Source organism: Haemaphysalis longicornis, unplaced genomic scaffold (genome assembly GCF_048455015.1).
Source record: "Haemaphysalis longicornis isolate Haplotype H1 unplaced genomic scaffold, Haemaphysalis longicornis Haplotype H1 scaffold_7, whole genome shotgun sequence".
In the NCBI taxonomy this organism is placed as follows: Eukaryota; Metazoa; Arthropoda; class Arachnida; order Ixodida; family Ixodidae; genus Haemaphysalis; species Haemaphysalis longicornis.
This window is the reverse complement of record NW_027526422.1, coordinates 106,315,924-106,335,783: the sequence shown is the minus strand read 5'-3', so window position 1 is coordinate 106,335,783 and position 19,860 is coordinate 106,315,924. Positions and strand designations below refer to the sequence as shown.

The 19,860-nt window shown below is 48.5% G+C and overlaps 1 protein-coding gene across 1 annotated transcript in view; it reads left to right on the top strand.

Moving 5' to 3' along the window:
- Window positions 1-1,632: 1,632 nt before the first annotated feature.
- LOC144146777 (monocarboxylate transporter 6-like) overlaps window positions 1,633-19,860 on the top strand; it is a 60,663-nt gene continuing 42,435 nt past the window's right edge. Inside the window, exon 1 of the mRNA XM_077678705.1 lies at window positions 1,633-1,860. Coding sequence (XP_077534831.1) covers window positions 1,678-1,860 — 183 coding nt within the window. The 5' untranslated portion in view covers window positions 1,633-1,677. The remainder of the gene's footprint in view (window positions 1,861-19,860) is intronic.

Genomic DNA, 19,860 nt, shown 5'->3' with positions numbered 1-19,860 from the left:
CGCCCGTGTGTACGAGATTTCGGCGCACGTTAAAGATCCCCAGGTGGTCAAAATTAATCCGGAGCCCTCCACTACGGCGTGCCTCATCGCCTGCGTTGCGTCGGCGCGTTAAACCCTACAATCAATCAATCAATCAATCAATCAATCAATCAATCAATCAAATCAAGGTTAGAACATGCAGGACAATCAAAATACCGAAATAAAGCCAGAAAAGGAGGGCGAGAGGGTTAGCTGAAGCTTACTATATCAGAAAGAGAGCAAGTGATTGTGTGAGTGATACATCGATTTCATTGTACAGTAGCGAAACAGGCTTTCGTGAAAACGTGGTGGGAACATCTCCATCGTTGTTATCATGTGTGTATTGTGTTACCACCCATACTTTCCGCCCTCTCGATTTCTACACGAATGTATGCGCATGTGTAGTGCAACAGAGTAGGTGGAAGCTAGCGCCTCTCCAGTCTGCTCTGTGTTCGCCGTCCTTGTTTTTTTTTTTTTTTTGTTGTTGTTTCGCTTCATACCGTGAGAATTACTCACCAACTATCCCAACAGGAAAATCTACTCTGAACTAGGATTGTTGTCACCGTTTCCTATAACATGCCCACTTGGGGGTTGGACCATGAATCGGGAGCTTGGAGGGATAAAATGTCCGCCGCACAAAATTTACTCAACTTTGAATTCGACACATTAAAATTGTAAAATACTGCCTGCCGCGTTATACCTGAACGTGATTGCACGCGGGCTGAACGGGTGCACGCCAGTGACGTATAACTCGGATTCTAGGGAAGCTTTGGCGTGTGTTGCCAATCTGCTTGCGGACGTAATTCAGGCCGCAAGACGAAGAACAAAAGCCATGAAAGATTCTCAAGCACGACGCAAGAGAAATGAAAACGGTTGAAGGAATTTGGGCCAGAAGATAAGAAAACCAAAGCTGAAAATATACATGCAAATAGAATGTAACTGCAAACAAACTGATAATAATTATTGCTGTATTGCATTAAAAGTACGTAAGCATATTTAACTTTGTCAAAAATACGTTTGCGCTTGATTTTATCGGAGGATCCTTTTTTGGAATTGAGTGGTCAGTGCCACGGTTGCGTCGAATGCATCTTTCCTCCGCTTGTTCTTTTTTTCTGGGCTTGTTTGCTCTGCAGAGTTTAGTTCCCTTCCGTATTAGCATTAGTGGTACTGTTTTAGCGTCCTGGCTGCGCAGCAACTTTCAAGCGCGCCTGGCAACACCTGCCGTAACAACGCCAGCTAAACCCACGCGACTTCGCACAGTTTTATCACATCAGCCTGCTTGCGGGCTGGAATGTCAGCAGCCATAAACCGGAAAACACTTCACCATGTAAGCAATGCACCGCTGCGGCGAGTCACTATGCTTGGTTGGCTGCTACAATGCTATGCTGTTTTGTTTTTATTTCAAAAGCTGCAGTCATGGGAAAAGAACGGATGCAACCCCGCCGATGTACACGTGCGAATAACATGCGCATGCTGGAGGGAAAAAATACTTCGACGGGACAGCGTAAAATATAACAAACTAGGCGCACAGTCTGAGCCCGCGATCTAAGCTGCAGCTGGTTTTTACAAGCGTTGCGCCTATCCACGCTGACGTCTCTTGCATTCGGGCATCCGTTTCGATAGCGTGGCTTCCATTCGCTCTCCCTGATATGACGCGGTATGCGCCTGCGTTGTCTCGACGAATCCTACACGAGGCACTTACTTGAGCCCGTTATTTTGCCATGCTACGGAGTAGATGCTTGGAATGATGCCGACAACCAGACGCATGCATGCTCCGAGTCTACAGAAATGGCGTCTCTTGTACAGCCACTACCTGGCACTCCTGGAGTGAAAGTTTCAATCGTAAGTTTTCACTCTTCAACTGTCCGCGCAATTTTGAGTGAAAGTAAGGCTATATTCAGACTACCGACGCAAAAGCCATGTCATGATCTATAGACATAAAAAAACGGCGTGTCACGCAGTTCGGTTGGCTGAGTCGTTAAATGACGTCATTCTTTAACGTTATTACGACAGTTGCGGCAACATTGAGTAAAGTAGCGTGGGTGCCAGCCGGTACCACCGAAGTTGCGGCAACAGTCAGAACCCGTACTAAGTCAAACAAATGTAAATGAGATTTTTCGCGAGATAACGTTTATTTTCTAAGGTAATTTCCTTCGACCGCCCTCAACTAATGAATCATGGTTGTAAAAAAATCATTGCTGTGGTGGAATACCTTTGAATCGCAGTAAGGCGCTCAATATTGAGAATGTCCATTTAAAGACATTTGGTTGTTTACTGCCATTGCGGATTGTTATAAATGACGAGCAAAGGTTACAATTGTGGTACCAGAGTGATTACCAGGTGAAGCCTTCAACTGTATACCTTCCATCGCAGCGTCTATGCTCCTGGTTTCATGTAAAAAATACGAAAATAAAAGTCGCCGTTGAAATCCCTGTGTATCATGATTTCGGCACTTAAATTAAGGAAAATATTGTAGCGTGTTGGTAAACCTTAATTAACTTAGCTCAGCTGGGGGCCAAAGCACCCGTTCGTTATGTGGCGGGAGGACAAATGAGGCGGACCATGAGATGGGGCGAGGCCATCTATTTACAAGATGTCGGCCATGACAGCACTGACCCAAGTCACGCACCACCCACACAGCTTCGTCCTCTTCGCCTTCTCCGTATCGTCACACGCCCCTCCCCCCCTCCTCCCCCTTTGAGGGCGACCGCGCCGGTCGCCCGTAGGAAACCGCGTCTGCTTGAAGCACGTTTGACAGCCCAAATGTACCTTAAGCAGATAAAAAGCACCCTAAAGGAAATATCAACACGCAAAACCCACCTAGAACAGGAAAAAACGCCAATTAAAACAAATCGAGCACACACGCTTACCGTATCTACCTTTTTCTCAGCTGAATACGAGAAAGTAGAAAACGACCTAAAAGAGAAAAACCAACAAATAGAACCGACATAAAGGCAACAAATCCAACCCAAATTTCGTTTTTAATCCACACGTCTGACAGAAATAGACACCGCGCGTGATGAAAATAAATTTGTTTCAAGTAAACCAAACACTTAAAACAAGTATTGTGCAGAAATTAAGGGAATTGCCTACCAATTCATAGCATTCTTATGCCACTTGTCCAGAGTGTGAGATATTTACAGCCACATTTTGTGGTTTCAATAAATTAGTTCCTACCAGTTATTTTTATTTACGCCGTTATAACGATTAGAGTTGTTGCCTCCACCAAAACTACATTTTTGTGCAAATGAAGAGCGTTACACGGTACGAAAATTATAGTTATTATTTATATTTTTTTCTAGTTTTGGTTTATCAATAGTCTCTCTGACAACATTATATCCATTCGCGCTATTATAACGATTAAAGGTGAAACTTTCTCTAAATCTTGATTATTGTGAAAACGCAGTGCGCTACACCACACTGTTGGCTATTCGTGTTATTCGCACGTGTTATTCGCACGTCTGTGGGGGTAGTCGACAAGGGATGCCACCCATTAAAACGGCTCCGGTGGGATTTGAACCTAGTTCATGCGAGTGACAGCCAGAAACGAAACCTCTATACGTCAAAACCAGGCAACCATAGTGTGTTTAGACAGAATATAAAAAAATGGCTCCAATTTGCGCTGTGAAGGTGGTTGGAAAGCAAAGCTTTAAACGAAACCCACAACTATTACACATGCGACGTCAGTTGAATTCACACACGTGGCTCTACAAAGAGTGAAGTAAGTGATTCTGCCAGCCGTTACCGGGAATTCGCGGTGGAGCTGTCCTGAATGCAGCAGTGTCGGCCACGGCAGAGCTAGAGCGGCGGACGACGCCGCCGCTGCAGCCCGGCCGTGGGTCGGCAGGGAAAAAAATGGAGAGTAGCGCCTTTAAAAGGGTGAGACAGCGGAACCTAGCCATCCTGACGTGCTAGCTCGGAGCTATACCACCGCGCGACACAAGAGCAGTCACCGAAACAATTCGGCATGTGAACTTAGTGATTCCCATTTATACCGATTTAAAGTAGTTTGTTTAGCATATTTGAGAAAGGCGAGAAAGCTGGGCGAACTTTTATAATGGCTGTTTATAAGAACCAGGTGCTCCTTTCGCTTTTTCTAGTGGAACCCCGCTAATACGTCCCCCGGACCTTTGACGACCCGCTTCTTACGACGGATCACCGCCGTCTCGGCAAACTCTCCTTAGAAACAATGCATTAAAAACCCTCACGATACCACGCTCGGGTACCCGCGGTCCGCTACCTACGATGAACACTGGCGCAGATAAAACAGAGTTTTCACCTTGTTTTACGCCGCTTCGCCGCCTCGTCGTGACCTTTCTTTATGCTGAACCCCCGTTTGGCGCTGCTTGATGTGCAAAGGTCCGCACGCGCGCCAGGCCACTTGCTGAAAAGGCGCACGGGCCCTCAACCTCCTTGAGCGCGGACCCGGACATGGGTCGTATTATTAACGTGTACTCTCTCTCTCTCTCTCTCTCTCTCTCGCGTCAGCGGGAGTTAACCTTCGACGGCCCATGCGGCAGCAGTACGCCAACTCGCCAACCGCGAGAAATCGAAGTTCAAGTGGCAGGCGGACCGTGAATTTGAAGCTCCCATTGAGCCGCCGACGAATGCGAAGACACATACGACGCAATCCCACAGACCCGCTTTCCCCGCCCGTTCGATCCGAGTTTGTTCCTTTAACGACGCTCTCTCCCTATATCTCTGCTCTCTGCCTATCAGTGTCTTTCAAAGCCGCGCTGTCACTCCGCTGCTTTCTTTGCTTGGGCCCCTCTATTTACGCACGTCCGCCGCAAGGGTGGAGACGCCATTTTGGGTCACCGCAGCCACCACAGCAAGTCCCTGTAGCAAAGAACGCGCTGTAATTTTTGTCACCGCAACATGATTTACTCGCGAAGCTTCAATCATCTTATGTATTTCGCGTTGCTGGGTATTGTGGGAAACGAAGACTATGCGTTGAGCACTTTTAGGCATTAGCGACGGCACGGGACCGACCCTTCAAACGGTGTCTCCCCCAGTACGAGAATCCCGTTTTTTTTCATATGCGCCGTGTACTCTTGTTCATTTCGCTGAGCCTTGGCAGTTTCACATTCGCTTTGTCCCCTCTCAATGTGCTCGACAAAACTGCCTTATCTCGCACGCGCGAGGTGCGGGGCTGGCAGGCTATAAATAGCGCGGACGGCACGGGTGTCACGTAGCGCCCGGCTCCTGGCTTGTGGGCTAGCTCGGATGCCGTGGAGGGGAGGGAGCACCACATACGCGTTTCTCTTGTTTTAGCTTGGAATTTCAGCTAAGTGTACGCAAATCACACGAGAATGCACTAAATATAGTAGTTTAAATAGGTTCTTAGCCCGCCTGTCGCGTGAGACCATCTACTAGGCCAGCACTTACCCACTCCCCGTTCGTACAATCCCCCCGGTCATACGACGCTTTCTCGCGGTCTTTTGAAGGTCGTATTATCGGGGTTCCACTGCAACTCTTAAAACACAACCGAATTGGTATTCACCAGTTTACAAAACGGAGTCCCATTTGTGGCAAGCAGTGCGCAAAATGTGGCGTTTCTCTAGCGGCCAGATGTCTGTATGTTGTCTCTACATTTTGTTTTACCGCCCTGCAAACCAACCCATAACGTATTTTTGCCGTACGAACACATAATACGGCGGGTACGGGTTACCCAGGAAGTGCTGTCGAACAAATTGATTGATTGTAGGGTTTAACGCGCCGACGCAACGCAGGCGATGAGGCGCGCCGTAGTGGATGTCGAACAAATTCATCAAGCCGTGCGAAGGAAGCGCGCAATCGACGCGAAATTGTGCCACAACAGGCCCAGAACAACCGTAGCTAGAGCAGACGACAAAGCCGTCCCGCCGATGCACCCACCGGGATTAGCAGCGCACGGGGATCATTGGGTAACCATTCATCGCGCCATCTACACAGTGCTTCGTGATTGAAAACCGCCCTCCCGCTCCCCAGACGCGTTGAGAGTTTCTCGTCTTGCACGCCACAAAGGAACCATTCTTTAATAGAGGTAGAAAGCTTTGCTTGAAAACACGTTCATATACGCTGAAAGTAATCCGTAGACGGTGCAACGCGTCTTAGTTATGTATGGGCCCCTACGGATATCCTTTGTGAATGCGCGACTCGGAGTGTTGCCAGATTGGGCTATTTATAGCCACATTGGGCGACTTAATTTTTCTTGGCGTTGTTTTAGACAAATTTTGCTTTCTGACTAATTTTGGGCTTCCGCGGTACTAGGTATATCTCATTTTAAAAGCGGGTTTTAAAGAACCCAGGCTTAGTGTTGCATATTTGGCTATTTATAGCCGTATTGGGCGACCTAATTTTTTGGCGTTGTCTTAGACAATTTGGCTTTTTTGCTACCGCTGTTTAAGTTATATCCCCCTTGAAAAAGAGGTTTTAAGAATGCGCTAGAATTGGCAACCGTAACACGGGGTGTTGAATATGCCGACTTTTGTTGGCTAGGAGTACATCGCCGCTTCTTCGATACTTAAGGAACAGCTTTTATGGTGACACCATGGAAGCCGAGACGTCCGCTAGTGCGCGCCACTTCGCGAATGGTGAGCGCAACTAGGTGCCCCTAATTGGGCCCTCGAAGTCTGATAAGAAGGCAGCCTTAGAGAAACTCTCTGAATTTCGCATTGCCCCTGTACTGGTTTTGGGCTGGCGGTACTGCGCTCACATGGGCAAATACCAGACGGAACGGGAAAACAGCACAGATTTTAAAGTGAGTGTCCGCGACTAGCTCAACTTGTAGCGTGGCGCATAGACTTTTTTTGTACCGTTGCAATTCTTGCATATAAGAACGTTTGTATCGCTTAGCAGTGCATTGTTCTTCTATCCTAACATTGGCTACATGTGGCTACTTACTATTTGCGGCTGGCTACAATGTTGGCTATTCTTGGGCAACAATTTTTTTTTTTTTTTTGCATTTCGGCTGTGCTCGTTCCCGCCATCTGGCAACAATGCCAAGTCGAGGTCCAAGTGGATGGGCGAAGGCGGAGAGAGTGGAAAATGATATAATGACCAATGAAGAAGTTTCTGCCGCTTGGGATGAATGCGATGAGCGAGGTGAACCACGGCGCCAGAACAGCGGTGCCCGCCCGTTCTGCTCAGAAACGTCGAAGGGCCCTTGGAGACATGCCGGTGTACTGGGCGGGGAGAGCGGCATCGCCTTATGTTGTGGTCCCAGCGGTCGCATCTCGGCTGGTCACGTAGGGTCAAGGGCTGTATATAGGATGGGGGCACGGGGCTGGTGAACGGCCGCGTCTACGACTCACCGGCGCTGTGGTATACCAACTCAATCGAAGAGCCCGCGTGAGACCGCCTAATGGGGCGAGGCGGGGTGAAGTTCGGAGCCGTGATGGGGATGAATCCAGCACCCTCCACCAGAAATGTAGCCTGTGGCTGAAGCTTTTAATAACTTAGCTCCGTTGGGAACACAGAGAGTCCAATGGCGACGCAGCTCAGGGCCAAAACCCCTAAACAAGAACCTTCTTACTTATCTTCGTTTGCGTTGTCGCATCCCCTCTCGCAGTAACGTTACAAGGATTCACCCCATCGCCCTGTAAGTAAAGAGCTGCGCTGTTTCAGGCGCCTGGTTCTGATAAAACCGTGACAATAATATTTAACAAAAAACCGTTAGTGCGGTGGGAACCAGAGCTGCCTTGGGACAACAACAGACGCCAAAAAATTACGAGTGGTTTCTTTTATAGGCAGAGTGATGATAACGATACCTAACTAAAGGTTACTGTTGCCAGCATTGTCATAGTGGCTTTCTTCTGTTTGGCAGGACTTCTGTACAAGTACGGCTACCTGTGTACAAAGAGTAGGACCCTTAACATGTTCTTTATACATATGAGTAATGTTTGGATCCATGAAAGGAGCCTAATTAAGAATTTTACATGTACCCTGAGTTTCTCGTAGAACAAGAGAAAGGAGCTGGAGAAGAGAAATTCGGTGCTTAAAGAGGAGACCAGTTTGAAAGAAATTGCGGTAGCTTTATTATACTATGAGCCGTTTTAAAAGGCCAAGAGATTCAGTATGCATTTAACGGGTTGTTTATTCCTTCGGTTTGTGCTCTTCGGGAGTCATCTGATGAGATCATTGTTGCATCTGCGGAAAAAAAAAATCTGAGGAAATGTTTGCTCAGGACGTTAAACTGGCATTGGAAAGCAAAACTGCCACCGAACGTCTTCTGCCCGTCTTAATTTATTGCTTTCTAATTCCAATTGCTAGCCCTGCTGCACCCGCGTTTGCGGAGTGATGAATGGGGATCAAGGGTTAGTCGTAGCTGAGTGCGCATCTAACTTTTCGCTGGAAACCCGCGAACGATAGGGTCGTCGCGAAGACTTTAGTTTAAATACTTGTATAACGCTGTTTTCGACAGTACTCAAATTGTTCGATTTTTTGACACGATTAAGGCTTTTGATTCAGTGAGCCACACAATGCTAATTGCAAAATATAAACTAAACGTATTTATGGTGAACTTTGCGAAATTTTGAAAGCTTTTTCACTGGCGGACATAAAGCTGGTAAAAAAAGGTATAATTATCGTAACACAAAGTTTAAAAATATTGAGCTCCACAAGGCTGGTCTCTGCCTGCGTCTTTTCATTGTTTCCGCAATTGACCTAAACACGCCACAGTCCTCATCTCATTTATGCCGCTAGGCTGAAGCTGTGTGTTGGATTATGTGCAAACACTTTGAAGGGGACAGGAATACAACATATAGTGTTAGGTGGCCGCAGGACTTCGCTTCGCTAGTTGGAATAATGCACACATCAGTTGTAACGTTCTTATCACTTGTAAAATTATTATCGAATAAGCAATATGGTCAGGAACACCAAGAATACGCATACGACTCACCAGCTACTTCCACGCAATGAGCTTTTGAAGCATAATGGCCCGCTTTTTGCAACTAGCAAACGCTGACAAAATCACACGCAAATTAAACATTCATTAAAACAAAACAAGCTGTACTCGCTTCAAATTCCGAGCAAATTCTTTTTACAGCAGCTATAACGATGCGGAAAACAATGAAGTTCGCAAACGAACACAAAAATGTATAAGCTCTGCGTCCGCCACTTCGCAGTCAGACATTGCCTAACAGCCGCCTGGCTGGTTATTCCTGTCTGACACCACACTGCGCACTAGCATAAACTGCCCTGTTAGTAAAGTCATACCAAAAATTAGAGAATTTTAGCAGTCCGTCCGTTCCGTTGGTGAAGTTGCTACCGGGTTGACCGGGACTAGTCTGCGCCCCCGCGCGCGAAAGGGCAAGGAAGAAGGGCGAGGAGGCGCGGACATGGCGAAGGCAGGTCAGCGGAACTAATCCCCCTACCGCGACGAATGTCCAAGTGCCCAGACGGGTCCCGGTCAACCCGGTAACTACGTATGTGACGGAACGGACGGACTTCTAAAACTCTCTATTAGCACGGAGCGATTACCACCGACCCTTTCTCGACACCCTCTCTCGTCTCGCACTGGGCTATACTCTCCCGCATCAGAACATAGAATCCGCTTCAGTTGCAACCTCTCGGCATAATGAGCGCGCTTTTCAGGATTTCGCCTGCGTTACCAATTCCGTTTACGCGCTTTAAGTGCCCACTTCTCGGAGGTCGGGAACAGTTTGCATGGAAGTGTATCTGCAGAACATTTGAAAACTCCTTCACCACGCCGTCTCGCGGGGACAAAAGAAAGAAAATGATGGTGCAGTACTTGAATATGTGAAAGATGCAGTACCAACTAGGCCAGGTGTCGATTCTTCTCCTATTTGAGAACACAAAGCCACTGACTACCCCAAAAAGCCGTCTGCGTCAGAGGGAGCGTGCGTTTGTACCCCTGTTCACTAGAAATGGTAACACGTGCAAAACAAAGCACAAAAAGGGACTAGACGCGTGGATGTGCGCTCTCAAATGAGGGTTCGCTGAAAGAAACACAAGCTATTAATAACATCGCCCTGAACACTCGGGCAAAAAATAAAACTCGTTTCTATCAAATGCATTGACGGTACACCGAAGCAGTTGCAGTCCCCTCAAGCTCTGATACAGAGCGCGCGGCAAAAGCCCCCGACAATTTTGTCCGAGTCCTTCCTGATAATTGTTGCGTTATAATTCCGGGATTTATGGGCAGCTGTCCTGCACACTGACAGAGCACACGGCGGGGACAGTTTTACGCATCATTCACGTCGCCTTGCTGCATCATTCACGTATCGAATGCGCTTTTCAGTACCCTATGCCTTCGACAGACACAACTGACATGGCAGAATTCCCGTACCTCTTTGCGTGCTTCTGTTCGTCTTAGACTAAGCCGTGGAATGTTTTTGCAGAGCGACGTAAACCAGCGTAATCGACAGCGCGAAACCACGAAGGGTTGGACTAACTGCTGTCGCAGTAAAGGGAACTTACTTTTAAAAAGGTTTTTAGGGAACTTAGTACCTTGCCTTAGACTTAGTTAGTACTTGTCGACATGAGCTGCGTATCACCTCCATATTATGTTGGTTATCATCATCTGCCAGGTTCCACGCGATAGCTGTCTTCAGCGTGTTGCTTCAATTATCAGCTGCAACTTTGAGAACTGTAGTGGGAGGCCGCCCGCCATCAAACGGGTTTTTAGCGGCGTACTACTTCGAGGAATTCGATGAGGACACCTCTTAATCCGGGGCACATCGTCGCAACATAATTCTGAGTCACAAAAGTTCTTATTCATGCTTCCTGTCTTCTAGAACACACACATAACGTGATTTCCCCGAAATATTTCTTCAAGGCACAGGGGCCTAATGTTTTTCTCCTCAGGAAATTAAAAGTGGAATCTTTTTGATTAAAAGAACAAACTTCGAAGGAAGGAAGTGTTAAAAAATCTTTAAACCGAAGCCACATTGTGAATTGTCTTGAAAATGATAGGCATTAGTGAGCCCTGCACGTTGAGTAGAAGGTTTACTTTAGGGCAAGCGCTCGGTGTTTTACAAATCATGTTGTTAAACCTCGCTCCACACTGTCTCTGCAAAACCTGACACCACTGCGTTTTATGAACCAAGACAGCAGATACTGCAGCTCCGCAAACGAATATACATTGGTGGCGGACACATGCTGGAAATCCTGCGCTCTGCTTTCGCCCTTCCTCAGTGCTGCAAATAATTCATAAGGGGCAAGCTATTCAGTATCCCTTGAGAGTGTTGTGCTACACAGCAGAAAATCTTCGAGTAAGAGTTCTGCTATACCTACCGCATCTTCTACTGTAAAGGCGTTCAGAGCTGCCTTGCAGTGAATTGGGCACTGCAGCTACTCGCGTGATCAACACCTTTAGCGGGGAAAAATTGAAGGCCGTAAAGGACAGCGACAGACACTTACAACCTACAAAGCAGCGACAGGCGCTAACTTCTAAAACCATACATATATGGGTTATAACTACACCTCTGGCAAAATAAACAATCTAGCTATTTTCCTATATCCTGTAAGCCCCCAGGAAGGCAGGCGTTTTTCGCGGTCAAAGATACGGAGCTCATGCTTAAGCAATCATCGCCGTCGCGCTGCATTCCATCTCCTTCCTAAATCTCCCGTGTGCGCTGATCGGGGTCACGGAACACAACAACGCGTTTTTATTTTTCAAAAAGCCGCAAGCTCTCTGAATCATGTCAATGAAAAGCCAAGTTTCCATCTCGGTCCTTTTCCGCTCGATTGGTATGTTCACGAAGGCATTGATTAAGACACTGAGAGGTTTAATCAGTGTAAGCCCTACCAATGACAGCGGAAGCTTAATTATGCAGAGTTCCTTTGGTGCAGTCTACATGCTGATTTTGGTGATGAGCACCTCACGTTTTTCTTGTCTTTCAACGGATTTGGTTGTCATGTTTACCGCACCGAAACTGCACGTAGGGTATGCTGCAAGCCATATTGAAGAGCAACAGAGTTATTTCGACCACCTGGAGATATTTCAAGAGACCCTGCAACACTAATATTTCCTTTGCGTCTGGAAGAACTGCGTAAGCTATAGTTATCGCCAGCGCGGAGTAGCACTTCGTGGTTTGTTCGTCGCAGCAGATACGCCCTAAGTTCCTGCTTCGATTTTGTGGCTTTCCTTTTAACAGCAGAGCTTGTGGCTTTTCTTTTAACAGCAGAGCTGCTTTTAATGCTGAGGTTTGTCCGTCCATCGCACCAAAAAACTTCGATGCATCAAAGAAAAAATGTGTTTAGGAAGGTGCCTGGACGCGAACCCGGGACCTTTCTTTCGTCAAACCGCCATCCCAACCACTTGCCTACTCCAAAGGGCCGAGGCATACGGGGCTAGCAGCAGAAGGGAAAATATTATGTGCGACCCATTCGAAAGACAATAAAAAAACGCTTCCTGTGATTGGAATCGAACCATGGTCGGAATCCAACCTCGGAATTGAACCGAGCGGTATGAAACCGGCGTCTATTCAATTGAGCTATCATGGCATTACGGGCTTGCGTTTCCTTCGGGTTCGTAACGCGGGCATTGGCATTGGACTTGGGCCGCAAATTTTAGCGAGTCCCGATTTGGTCCACTTTGGGAGAGACGTGAAAGCCTGCGGACGAAGCGGTCGGTGACTGCCAGTTATGGTGAACTTCCGGCGGCAAGTTAGGAAATAAATGTGAAGGGCCACAGCCGGGTCTCCGGGAGAGGTGCCGCCAGCTCTGCTGTTCCTCCAGGCTTGCCTCACCAGAGCAAGCTGCAACGACTTTTCAAAGCAGCTATCGAATGCGTTCATTGCTGCAAGTTAAATAAAGACGCATAACAGCCCCTACACCACGTAATAACGTAATTCCTGCAGTCGAAGTACCCCAAGACCGGGAGAGAGAGAAGCATCTTCTGAGGAAGTTTCCAAGTTACCTGATGGGAATAGATCAGTAATTTTTGGCTGAGGTACGTTGAGGCCAGATTACCCAGGGCCCGGATTTGAGGCCTCAGGACACATTTGCCCTAACACTGAAAGGCGGGCTAGTTGGTGACAATTCATAGCTGCAACTTTTGCGCACACAAAAAACGAGGACTAAACGGAGACACGAAGACCAGACACATTTGCCCGAATGCCCTCTCTGTCCATTTTTCTTTCTCTTTGCATGTGGCTCTTGGGCTCTCTTCGTTGTTGACCGCGCAACACAAAGGCGCCTGTTTGTTGATTGATTGACTGTAGAGTTTAAGGCGCCTACGCTTCACAGGTGATGAGGCGCGCCGCAATGGAGGTCCCCGGATTAATTCTGACCTACCTGGGGATCTTTAACGTGCGCTGAAATCTCAAACAGGCGGGCGGTTTTGCTTTTCGCATCAATGTTTGTTGTGAGCGAAAAACCGCCCGGGTGCCTACTTTATCACCGAATTTCCTGAAAAGCTGCAAAGCCCCGTGAACGTACACGAATTTGTTTAGGCAGCCCTTCGCTCCCTCATGCGTGCTTTTGGCCGCCATGTTAGCTTCGACCCGTCTCAAGACCCATTCTACGGAGCTGCCCAACAAAGCAACAGGGTGCCCTGCCTTTCTAAGTCTGCTGATTCTACTGTCGATTGAGGCTCTTCCCAGTTGTGTGCTCAAAAGATCGTATTACGTCGTTCTGTCTAGCTGCAAGGGCAATGCAACATTTTACCACTTTCGAGTGGGTTGAACTGAGTGGCAGTGGACCGTTTTCGTTCTTGATGCGTATTCCCACTAAAAACTAAGGAACCTCACACTGACCCGTAAGACTTGAAGGTAGCAAAGCTGTGCGCAACCTTCACGACCATCCCGAATGTTTAAATCCATGAAAGGCCGAAACAACCTTTACTCCGTGATTGTTGCTATAAATGTGAGCTTTCTTCATTTTTTTGCGTGTGATCGTCGTTGGACACTACTTTGGAGGAGTGTACGCTGTGACGTGTATTTCTAGTTCCCAGCAACTGTTGGCACGACTACAGCGAACGCTGCAGTCTTTGAGGTTCTGAGCAAGTTTTTCCACCATTACCATGAACACTAGTTTTTTTGTTTTTTTTTTTTTTTGCTACTCTAGGCCAATCTCCATTAGTGGGTATACTTGGCTTGACAAATATGCGCCTTGGATGTTGGGCGGTCACAGGGAGACGCGCACACACGAGCGCTCGGAATTTTCTTGGTTTTTAACACGAAAGGGTTTTATGCCAGAGTGCACCAACATCTAACTGACGTCATATCCGTCTCGGAAATTACGTCGCCCGAATTAGTGCCATTGACGTGGTAGCCCCCGGATTCGAGCCCATGAATTCTCTAGCTTCTAGCCGCAACGGAGGTACGAGGCGCTCGGCCAACTGGCTTAAAGTAAGACTTAAACAGCTCTACGAACGCACCTTACATCCTTCCCTATGACTTAATCAGCTGGTGCTGCCGTCTAGAAGAGGCGGAGCGAAGTAGGGCATCATGACGCTAATGAGCGTCGACAGTTGACGCCTCTTTGCTAGCGCCTTCGTGTACGGGGACGCGTGTAAATGGAGGCACCCTCCTCTGGTTACTGCTTTGGGTGTGATGGCCCCTTCTAAGAAATCTTGAATTAAGTGCTGCTGAAAGGCAATGCCTCTGACGGGTAAAGGTCACGTTCGTAACTGCTTTGGAGCGACGAGAGACACGCCAGCGGAAGCGGAACACCACGCGTTCACGGTACAAACCACGAACTGTGCCGCTCGCGTTTCACAAGCTGAGTTCGTCGCAACGCAACCGTCTGCAGTACGCGCCACGGAGATGAAGATGGTCGCACCTTTGCTGAGGCTACCTGCCAGCAGGACGTCGCTCGCTAAGCACACCCACAAGACAGCCGCCGACCTACAATTAATGTTCATTTCGCTGCACATTTCGTTTCACATTTCACTTTCGTGGGTTACCGATTTCTATGCTAGAGGAATCAATCAAAGTATTTTTGCAGCAAAACTTCACCACTTTTGTCCAGCTGTTTCGCGGAGAATACGCAAGGTAGCCTTTTGACCGGAGACACACCCCCGGCGACGCACCCCTCGAAGCGCATCCCGTGAACCTGCGAGCCCTCATTCAGCGCTGCGCTCAAGGCCCCATTTTAAGTTCGTACTGCTCACATCGCAGCCGCTCCCATCACGGCGGTGATGGAACTACCGCTCAGCTGATCGACAGCCGACCGAACCCACAGCCTCCGACGCATGCGCCGCTGGGGCGTCTCCGGCGATGTGACTCATCTTGCCGCGTTCTCCTTGAAAGAGAAACTCCGCGTTCGCCGAGAACGAAAGCGAGACCGGGCCTCCTCCTGTGAGCGTTGCACAGGACCGAACGGCTTGGAGCCGTGGTCAGAAATACCGCTACATCAAAGCTTAACCAAGCGAAACCGGGGCTCAATCAGACTAATCCAAGCTTTTGCTTTGCATATCCAAGGTTAGCTGAGCTAAGTAGCTTTCATTTTTAAAGACGATGGTCTTTCTTGGGCTACATAAACGCAAAAAGTTTGTTCTGTCTGTGCGTCTGCTTGGCTTTCTGTCTGTCTGTGTTTCGATTCAGCCACTCAGCCAAAGTGAATCCGAATCTGCCCAATACTCCTTTATACCCACAGCCAAATTTAAACGTCTAAGGCCGCTGGCAATATTCATACTCCTCAGCATTCTTGAACAAGAAAAAAATATTATTGCGCAATTGTGAGGCAAAAAATCAATACATAAGGGATATTTGGAGTGTACCTTTATTAAAAAAATCGTATATGCTTCGTTTTTGCTACATCAAATGAAATAGTACATCAACTGCAGAAAATCTTCGCCTGATGTTGTCGGCGACCCTATTGCTTCGGGCGAAATGTTAAGAAACCACACCGCAACAGAGACGAAAGGTTCCGCGAGATAGGTTAAACGTTACACTTGGAATGCACGTGGAGCTGGGCAACGTGGTTATATGAACGTTGTAGTAGGATGCTTCTAATAGTGCGCGTCTCCGCCGTACGGCAGCCCTGGCATCGAGGAACCCGGCCTGGAGCAGTGGAACGAGGTAGGAGGAGGAGGAGGAATAAATGTTTATTCCACGAGCGCTGGTGCTGCTGTTAGGGCACCCGCCCGGTGGGGGGCGTCCCTAGTCCGGGATGCCCTGGGCTTGGCTGGCAGTCCAGGCCCTCGAACGAGGTAACTTTAAATTGACTTGAGCAAACCTATAGCGTCTTATCTTGGGAGGAATGAGACGGGGAGCAACATCATGAGAGGTGATCGGGAAAGAGAAGGGAGGCGTTTACATGGCTGGGCGCCAGTCGACTATCGTCTTTCGTCGAGATTTGCAACGAAAGTAGAAAAGACGCGGTCATTTTTTAAGTGCCGGCTGGTCGCCGCAATCTTGGCCAATTTTCCTAAGTGGGTATGGTTGGCTTGGCAAACGTACGCAGTGGACGCTGGGTGGTCGTTGCGGGGCACGCACACACGAGCACTAGGCATTTTCTTGGTTGTGTTAATTGCCCGGCGGTCGCCGCGAGGCCAGCGCTCACGTGCGCGCGCTAGGCTATTTCTGGATATTTTTAACTGCAGACACGAAAAATATTAATTTGCTTAACAGCTTCGCTCCTACTAGTGGGGCACACCTGAAGTCCAATCGACGTCAAAGACTTTCATCTTCCCGCCATCTGGCCGCCCACTTGTCAGGCTGAACGGCGTCAAAACTGACGAGAATGCCTCCATAATACTTGTTTCTGGCCTTTATGGTTCCCCATGTACCTGAAACAGCCTCAGAAAATCAGTGACATATAAGATGGTTTTCACGACTGCTAAATCTTAACGCCTGTTGAAGACAGCCAGTAGCAGATCAATTAGCACGGGTGCAATAGACGAGCCAATGCTTGTCAATGTGGGCAGCAAAAGTGGATCGCACGTAGTATGCTCGACCTCCCAGGATGGCTTCCGTGTTGACGCCGCACATCTAACGTCCTCGCTCTGGGCTATTCTTGAAGCAATATCACCGAAAAAAGTGTGTCCACGATACGTCGTCGGCACCAAACGCAACCTCCGGCAGCAAGTGTGCCTAACGTCCTATCAGCATGTTGGCCCATTACAAAAGAGTACAAATCGTCATGTATTGCAACTGACAGACCCTTTTATACTCCATGAGCACGAGAATTGTAGTCTGTCGGTCTATCTCTCCTCAAGATGCATTAAAAATTGTAGCACTGACCCGACAAGCCTCACAAGGAATCATCTATAAATTACTGGTAGGACAACACTAGTGACCCACAAGTGTTGACTCAGTGTTCTCCTACAGGAGGAGCCCTAGTGGGTAACTTATAGTTCACCAGAAGAGTCCCTGTTTGCCACCAGAATTACTGATGAACGTTCCACAGAATCGCAAGCATCGGCGACACGGCGGCGTCTTTCTTTTTTCCTGAACTGCACAGAACCAGCTCTTCCTGCACGGCGCAAAGCATGAAATAATTAGGAGATATGCTGTACACTGTGCTTAAATCAATCTAAAACATACCAAGCCAGTTGTATTTAAAAAAATTGGCTGGCGATTACGATACTCCCTAATGCGATATTTGGGCGCAGTAGCAGTGTGTGCTGAGGCAGCACCCACTTGTCGGTTCTCTAGACGGCAGCGATGATGTGCCTGGGCGTCGGCCGCGCGATGTGCGTCTCAGGAAGGGACCGCGAACTGCGGCTTAACCGAACGCACATCATAGTCACGCACACGCCACCCTCACGTTTTCACCCCAGCGTCGCGCCGTCGAGCGACTCCTGCGGGCTCAGCATTCTGCCCCATTCCCTCCACCACCGCACACTTTCGGAGAGCGCTGGCTCGCGCCGCCACGGCGAACCACCCTCCACTTCCAATTTCGCGACACTGTCCTCGTTTGAGCCGAAAACAGCAGACCGTAATCCGAAGAATACAGGCGGGGTCGCTAGTGCATCCCACACTTTTAAGCAAGATGTACCCGGACAGGTACGAGAGTACTTGCCCGTTCTGCAAGGAGAGACAAGGCACTCTGGCACACGTCCTAGCCGAGTGCGAGTCTCTTGAGATCCACCCGCCCCCCACCCCTATCCAACACCCGACCCCCGAGAGCGATGGGAGACCTTGTTGTCTAGCCCCGACCTGACGATCCAGCTCGCGCTGGCAGCCAGGGGCCAGGAGCTGCTAGACGCATATGGGACCCGAGGAGAGGGTTCCACTCCATCTGGTGCCTGCGCGCACTAGCCAATACCTCATTGGGCTCAATAAAAGTTGATTCTCTCTCTCTCTATCTTGCACTCGTCAGTATTCCCATCGTTCGCTTTTTCTTTCACTCGTTGGTCGTCCTATTCCTATCATTTGCGAGGTCACGACGACGGCGACGTGGCTCAGCCCAGAGACCGCCTGAAAACAGAAAGCAAGTAATCGATTGCGGGAGCACGAAACCAGGAACTTATAGCGCAAACCAAAGGCTCTACCTCAAAGCCTCAAAGTTCCAACGGTGGGTGCGCCTTAGCAGTTCGTGAATGGACTCTCGATAGTTTTTAAAGCGGGCCAGAACATGGCGCTACTTGCTTTCACTTCAGAATCGTATACGACAAGGAGATACCAGACCCTGTGTACGCCGCGTACGACTTACCGAGTTCGCCGAGGCCGTTGCAGAGCTCTCGTACTTTTACAGACAAAGGCATGTTGAAGTCTAAATCTCCATTTCGTGACACGGTGCGAAATACGAATCCTACAGTCCTGTAAAAAATAGGAGCGCCCCCTAGCTGCGGCAGAAACGATATCGCCTTTCGTCTTCCGTTTTAGCGAAACATGCATGTACACTGCCATTTTTTTTTTCATTTTTCTCTATGAAAGCTTCTCTCGATAGTCGCGCACCGGGTTTTTTTGTTGATCATCACAATCACGTATCAAGACAGGGACAAAAATGCACACCACATGGCTTAAAGATGAACAACAAATCATAAAGAACGAAGGTAAATTCAAACAGAAAACATAGTTAACTTGTGTGCTTCCTTACGTTTTGCTGTATTTCATCGAACAACGGCCCAGGATACTGCTTGGAAGACGTGGGTGATTCCATTTCCCGAGACGTCTTTCTTACTTTCGCGAATTGCGCAGGCCTGCATGCAAGAAGGTAAAGCATAAAAAACTAACCAACCCCACCCCACAAAGGGAACAGGGATGCGGGCGAAGCTTGTCAGTGTAAACCAATCCAATACTTCAAATGCAGAACTAACCCTTAACCAAGCCCAAACTCATACCCAATCAACCACAATCTAAAAGCTGACCCAACCACACCGACTGGCTGAGCTACACCAAATCTCCAAAGAAAACCACAACACACACACACACACACACACACACACACACACACACGCACACACACACACACGCACGCACACGCACACGCACACGCACACACACACACACACACACGCACGCACGCACGCGCACACGCACACACGCACACACACACGCACACGCACACCACACACGCACACGCACACGCACACGCACACCGGATGGCGATATTATAAAGAATCACCTCATCTAATACAGAGTCACTTGGGCTGGCTTGTCTGTTGTAACGCTGTAGTTTTCGGCAACTCTCATATCACCCGTTCATCTCCCGGAATGCAGAGCGGCCTATAAAAAGCAGCGTTCGTGCCAAGGGTGCTGCGGTAAACAGGGATACGAGTCTGCAGGCAGCCCATTTCAAATTAGCCCCTCATCTCCCGGCGTGCAGTGTGGCTTAGCAACGGTGGCGTTCATGGCAACGACGCAGCGCAAGGATAACCTCCAACGATTTGCATATGAATACCGTGTCCGAGTGCCGCAATAGGATCTACGTCGGATTCATAACTCGAGGGACGCAGGTTCGATTTCGACTACGGGAATTGTTTCTTAGAGAGCTTCCTTTGTT